Source organism: Nicotiana sylvestris, chromosome 5 (assembly GCF_000393655.2).
Source record: "Nicotiana sylvestris chromosome 5, ASM39365v2, whole genome shotgun sequence".
NCBI lineage: Eukaryota > Viridiplantae > Streptophyta > Magnoliopsida > Solanales > Solanaceae > Nicotiana > Nicotiana sylvestris.
This window is the reverse complement of record NC_091061.1, coordinates 64,950,142-64,957,401: the sequence shown is the minus strand read 5'-3', so window position 1 is coordinate 64,957,401 and position 7,260 is coordinate 64,950,142. Positions and strand designations below refer to the sequence as shown.

At 43.9% G+C, this 7,260-nt stretch overlaps 1 protein-coding gene across 1 annotated transcript; it reads left to right on the top strand.

Moving 5' to 3' along the window:
- The first annotated feature begins 868 nt into the window (after positions 1–868).
- Positions 869–3,756, top strand: LOC138868753 (uncharacterized). The gene is made up of 3 exons (XM_070146323.1): positions 869–1,420; positions 2,437–3,058; positions 3,377–3,756. Exons 1-3 carry the CDS (start codon positions 869–871, stop codon positions 3,754–3,756), a joined length of 1,554 nt encoding a protein of 517 aa, XP_070002424.1.
- The last annotated feature ends 3,504 nt before the right edge of the window (positions 3,757–7,260 follow it).

Below are 7,260 nucleotides of genomic sequence, written 5' to 3'. Positions count from 1 at the left end.
TGTGAAAAATTAAAAATAGTCAATTTGTTGAGTCAAATAAATTTTATTTCTTAATCACCTTAATAAATGTGCAGGATGAGCACGATGCAAAATGAATCTTTTTCAATAATGACTAAAATCCCTTTCAAGTTGCGGCTATGGTGGGATGATTTAGGTGGTGAAGGGCCACCTTCTTTGCTTCAATAATAATTTATGTCCACCAGATCATGGGAGATTTGAAAGATCTATAAAGGGGCCTTGCACCAAAACCCGCGGCGAGGCCGAACGATACCCCGCGGGCGCCAAAATTCAAAACTCGGAAACATTCATAGTTTGAGTCTGTATTTTCCTTGTCTTCAGAGTCTGTTGTCCGTCTGAGTTTGTATTTCCCTTTTTGGCATAAAGTCTGTAGTCTGTATCAAGTCTGTCAATTTCCTTTCAAAAATGTTTTGCCTTGTAATAAAACGTTTTGCTAGTAAAGGTTGGAAAATCCAAAAATGGTGTCTTTATTTTTCGCACTTGTGGCAGAACTACGCCCGGTCTGATTCATGCGGGGACATGATACGTAGGCAATCTCTATAGGATTCGACCACCACTAAAAAGAAAAGAAGGGAAAATGAAAATGAATAAAGAAGGATAGAATAAAGGAAGCTTAAAAAAGGGGCACAATTATGAGGGGCCGAAATGACGCATGCAACCGAAGCAAATGCATGATAGAAATGGTTAATTGCCTAGATGCATTGCATCCCAACATGTAATTGCGTATGTGTTAAACTCTGAAAACTAACAAGTTTGTTGATTTCCATAGAATTCAAACAGTTAGTTTATTTAGAGGATACTGGCACATTACCATTACCAAACCAGATCGAAGGGACCAATACCGAAAATCATGTCTATTCCAGAGGTCGACACTAGTGTTGAGGTAGAAGAGTTGGACGTCTATAAAATGAAAAAGGAGATGCTCAAGCTTAAGCAACGGATGGCCGAAATGTACCAGGCCTGGTCCAAAGGGCAATCACCGCCAGCTTACCCTGCCAACCCGACTCTTACCCCACCATTAGCTCAGTCTCAGGATCCTCCCGCCACCGATCTAGGTTTTCCCATTTATCAGCACTACCATGGCACTACTTCTCATACGTCACAAGCTCCACCACCAAAATCAGTTCCATACCCTCCTCCGCCAATCACCCCTATCTTTGTGACATCTCCACCAACTGCACTGCATAAATCCCCGAGTGAACCTTTGTTCCAAGCACAGGACAACCAGTATTATCCCCCGGAGCTTACCTTCAAAGCACCTGGAGCCTATCCACATGATCCACATTCTGACCTACCGGAGAAAGCAGAGAAACCGGCCAGAAATCCTGAACAGGAAGAGATGTTCAGAAAAATGAAAAGCATAGAGCAATCTTTCAGGGACATGAGAGGGCTAGGAGGTCAGGTAAGCGTGGCTTACAAAGACCTGTGTTTATTCCCGAATGTACAACTACCGGCAGGGTTCAAAATGCCCAAGTTCGACTTGTACAATGGACACGGCGATCCGGTGGCTTATCTGAGAGGTTTTTGTAGCAAGATAAAAGGAGCGGGCGGAAGAGATGAATTACTGATGGCGTATTTCAGCCAAAGTTTGAGTGGATCGGTGCTAGAATGGTACACCAGGCAAGATCATAACAGGTGGTACACATGGGACGATTTGGCCCAAGCATTCGCTTGTCACTTTCAATATAATCTTGAGATCATTCCGGACCGACTGTCCCTGACCAAACTGGAAAAGAAGCACAGTGAAAGCTTTAGGGAGTATGGTTTCCGGTGGAGGGAGCAAGCAGCAAGGGTAGATCCCCCAATGAAAGAGAGCGAGATGATCGATTACTTTTTGCAGGCTCTGGAGACGACTTACTTTGGTCATTTGGTGTCCGCAATTGGAAAATCTTTTAATGAGGTTGTGAAAATGGGAGGCATGGTCGAGGAGGGGCTTAAGTCCAACAAAATTATGAGTTATTCAGCGATCAAGGCAACCACTCAGGCCATCCAAAGCGGCACTGGGGGTGTACTTGGGAAGAAGAGTAAAGAAGATGTCACGACCGTTGAGTCCGGAGCCTGGTTCGGATCTAGAGGCCCGTCACCCTACTATAGCCAACCACGACCCTACCACCAAAATTACCCCCATACTCTATATAGCCCTCCACAACATCACTACCCACCGCCAGATCCCCATTTTTCCGTCCATCATGCACAAACCTTACCCAAACTCCAGCACATGCTTCATGGCATACACCAGCTCCACAAAATCCATACCCAGCTCCACAAAACACATATCCACCCCCAAGGGCCTACAGAAATCCCCCCGGGACAGGTTTTTGACCAAACCCAGCCCTCAAGAATGAGAGGTTATAGAAGCAAAAGACTTTCACTCCACTAGGGGAATCATATACCAGTCTTTTCCACAGATTGAGGCAGTTGGGCATGTTAAGTACAGTTGAGCCCAAAATGCCAAATCCTCCTCCTAGAAATCTCGACCATTCGGTGAGTTGTGAGTACTGTTCAGGGGCCCCAGGGCATGATACAGAGAAATGTTGGAAGCTGAAAACAGCTATGCAAGAGCTTATCGATACTCATCGGATCAAGGTTCAAGCACCAGAAACACCAAATATTAATCAGAATCCACTGCCAGCTCACCATGAGACACACATGATTGAGTTGATACACAAAGAGGGGGAGCCCAGGAAGCCCTCACAGACGGTAATGAGGATCCGTTCCAGCGAAACCAGCTCAAAGGAAAAAGTACCCAGTGGGAAGTCCGTGGTCCAGTTGAGAGGGGTAGATGATAAGCCAACTGTGGTAGCCGAGAGAGGGTCGTCAAGAATTGTTGCAGTGAAACCAGAGAAAGCTAAAGTGGTAGTGCCAGGGGTTGCAAGTAAACATGTTGTGGTTGTAAAGGGTGCTCGCACAGAGCCTGTCATTATAAAATCGGTAATTCAGCTTCCAGTGATCAACAACAAAGTTGTTTCTTGGAATTATGAACAAGCGACAATGATATACAAAGGGAAAGAAGTCAAAGGAGAAGTGTGTGAAGCCCAAGGTCTAACTCGGTCGGGGAGGTGTTTTGCTCCCGCAGAGTTAAGAAGGGCCAATCCACTAGCAACAAAGAATCCAGTTACCGAGGAAGAGGCGGAAGAATTTTTAAAGAAAATGAAGGAGCAAGATTACTCCATTGTGGAGCAGTTGAGGAAGACCCCGACACAGATCTCATTGTTATCCTTGTTGATCCATTCAGATGAGCATCGCCAGGTATTGATGAAAATTCTAAACGAAGCCCATGTTCCGGATAAGATCTCTGTGAACCATCTGGAGAATATAGCAAACAAGATTTTTGAGGTCAACAGGGTCACTTTTTCAGACGATGAGTTGTCCGTGGAAGGTACAGAACATAATAAGGCCCTCTATTTGACTGTGAAGTGTGAAGACTCGGTAGTCACTCGAGTACTGATTGATAATGGCTTCAGTGCCAATATCTATCCATTGACCACCTTGAAAAAACTGAAGGTTGATGGTGACAGAATTCACAAGAACAACATCTATGTTCGAGGGTTTGATAATGGTGGTACAGACACAGTGGGTGACATCGTGCTTGAACTAACAATTGGTCTGGTCGAGTTCACCATGGAGTTTCAAGTGTTGGATGTGGCAATGTCATATAATCTTCTGTTGGGGCGACCCTGGATCCACTCCGCCAAAGCAGTGCCTTCTACATTACATCAGATGGTCAAATTCGAATGAGATAGGCAAGAGATTATAGTACATGGGGAAGACAATACAAGCGCCACGAGTGATGCCATCATACCCTTCATAGAGACTGACGATGACAAGGGGCCGTGGGTCTACCAGGTTTTCAATACGGTTTTAGTGGACAAAGTTCCCGAGGGTGAAAGCATCCCACTTCCCAAAATAGCAGCTGCAACTGTCATGGTAGCCTCGGAGATGTTGAAAAACGGGTTTGTGCCAGGTAAAGGTTTAGGGGCTGATCTTCAAGGTATTGTTCAACCGGTTTCTTTGCCTAAAAATCTGGATAACTTTGGTTTGGGGTTCAAGCCTACAGTGGCGGATGTGAGACGGGCCCGCAAATTGAAGAAAAGAGACTGGGTCCTTCTCAAGCTAGTCCTGCGCCTGTCCAGATCTTTTGTCAGGCCAAGCATAAAAAAGCAATTGCTATCCAAAGTTACAGGGCCTTGGATTGGTGCATATGGAGACTTAAAGGAAGGCTTTGAAAGATTATTCACCAAAATCAACATGGTAGAAGCTGGGGAGGGGTCTAGCAAGGCGGATGTGCAGTTTGTGGGGCCAAAGGCCAGAATCAACAATTGGATAGCTACTCCTTTTCCCATTCGGAGGGAGTCTTGGTAGTTGGATATGATTTTCCTTCCTGTTGTTTGGATTATTCCAGGGTTGTAGTCCAGATTTCTTTTATTTTGTTGTATTCATCAAAGTGTGAAACCTTGTTATCCCGTAATTCAATAAAATAAAATAAAAGTTTCTTCTTCATTCCTTATTTTATTTTAATTTTGTTTTCTTCTTTTCTTTTTCTGTACAGTTCTCTTTATACTGGTCTTAATGACATGACGTGCACAACCCAATCTTAAAAATCAATCTGATTCCGAAATGATAGTTCAAGAAGTAGATTGCGATTACGAATTAGCATATGATGATGAGGATGAAGCCTTCGAAGAAATTAGTAAGGAGTTAATTCACTTCGAAGAAAAAAACAAACCCAATTTGAATGACACAGAAGCCGTCAATTAAGGGGACACGGACAATATCCGAGAGACTAAAATAAGTGTCCACCTCGAGTCAAAAATCCGGGAGGAGTTAATCAAAACACTCATTGAGTACAAAGATGTTTTTGCGTGGTCCTATGACGACATGCCAGGGTTAAGCACTGATTTAGTGGTCCATAAATTTCCCACTGATCCAACGTTCCCTCCCGTCAAGCAAAAGTTGAGGAAATTCAAAACTGATATGAGTGTGAAGATTAAAGAAGAAGTTACCAAACAGTTGGATGCAAAGATTATCCGGATCACCCGATATCCTGTTTGGTTGGATAATGTCGTGCCGGTGCCGAAGAAGGATGGCAAAATCAGAGTATACATCGATAAGCGCAATCTCAACAAGGCAAGTCTGAAGGATAACTTTCCGCTACCCAATATCCATATTTTGATCGATAATTATGCCAAGCGTGAGATCGGATCTTTTGTGGATTGCTATGCCGGGTATCATCAGATTCTAATGGATGAAGAAGATGCAGAAAAGACGACATTCATCATACCCTGGGGAACTTATTGCTACCGGGTAATGCCATTTGGTTTAAAGAATGCTGGGGCAACATATATGAGGGCAATGACTACTGTATTTCATGACATGATACACAAAGAGATTGAAGTATACGTGGACGATGTGATCATAAAATCAAAGCATCAGACCGACCACGTCAGGGATTTGAGGAAATTCTTCCAGAGGCTTCGCAGGTACAACCTCAAGCTCAACCCCGCCAAGTGTGCATTTGGTGTTCCATCCAGAAAACTGTTAGGATTCATAGTCAGTCACCGAGGCATCGAGTTGGACCCATCAAAGATCAAAGCCATACAAGATTTTCCCCCTCCGAGGAACAAGACGGAAGTGATGAGTCTGTTCGAAAGGTTGAACTACATCAGTAGGTTTATTGCTCAGCTCACGACAACTTGTGAGCCTATTTTCAAGTTGCTGAGGAAGGACGCTGCGATCAAGTGGACTGATGAGTGTCAAGAAGCGTTTGACAAGATAAAAGGTTACTTGACAAACCCACCTGTGCTGGTTCCGCCAGAACCAGGAGACCTTTGATTCTTTACTTGACAGTCTTGGAAAATTTATTTGGATGTATACTGGGGTAGCATGACGTCACCGGTAGGAAGGAGCAGGCCATCTATTATCTTAGCAAGAAGTTCACAGCTTATGAAGTTAAGTACACTCACCTGGAAAGGACATGTTGCGCCTTAACTTGGGTGGCATAGAAGTTAAAACATTATTTGTCATCCTACACTACTTACCTCATTTCACGCTTGGATCCATTGAAGTATATCTTTCAAAAGCCTATGTCGACGGGCAGACTTGCAAAATGGCAAATTTTGCTCTCAGAGTTTGACATAATCTATGTGACTCGGACTGCGATGAAAGCTCAGGCATTGGCCGATCATTTGGCCAAGAACCTGGTCGATGAAGAGTATGAGCCGCTGAGGACTTATTTTCCTGATGAAGAGGTGATGCATATTGATAAACTAGAACAAGCCGAAAAACCAAGCTGGAAACTTTTCTTTGATGGGGCTGCTAACATGAAAGGAGTCGGAATAGGAGCTGTGCTTATTTCTAAAACAGCGCATCACTATCCTGTTATGGCTCAGCTTCGTTTTTATTGTACCAACAATATGGATGAGTACGAAGCATGCATTTTGGGTTTAAGACTAGCTGTGGACATGGATGTCCAGGACGTCTTGGTCTTGGGAGACTCGGACCTCCTGGTGCATCAGATTTAGGGTGAATGGGAAACAAGGGATTTGTAGCTCATACCATATCGACAATGCTTGCTTGATCTGAGTAAATGATTTTGATCAATGGAGTTCAAACACATCCCAAGAGTTCATAATGAGGTCGCCGATGCTTTGGCCACTTTAGCATCGATGTTGCACCATTCGGACAAAGCTTATGTCGATCCTTTGCATATTCAAGTCCGAGATCAGCATGCTTATTGTAACATGATTAAAGAAGAACTGGATGGCAAACCATGGTTTCACGATATCAAGGAATACATCAGAATGGGGATATACCCAGTGCAAGCCACGTGGGATCAAAAGAGAACAATTCGATGGTTGGAAAGTGGATTTTTCTTGAGTGGAGGAGTTCTGTATAAGAGAACACCAGACCTGGGACTGTTAAGATGCATAGACGCTAGACAGGCTATGGCTGTCATGTTCGAAGTACATTCAGGAGTCTGCGGACCACATATGAGCGGATATGTTTTGGCAAAGAAAATTATCCGAGCAGGTTATTATTGGCTCACCATGGAGCGAGATTGTATCAGTTTTGTGCGCAAATGTCATTAGTGCCAGATACACGGAGATCTGATTCATTCTCCACCATCAGAATTGCATACAATGTCAGCACCATGACCATTTGTTGCCTGGGGCATGGATTTCATTGGACCTATTGAGCCGGTAGCTACCAACAGTCATAGGTTCATTCTGGTGACCATTGATT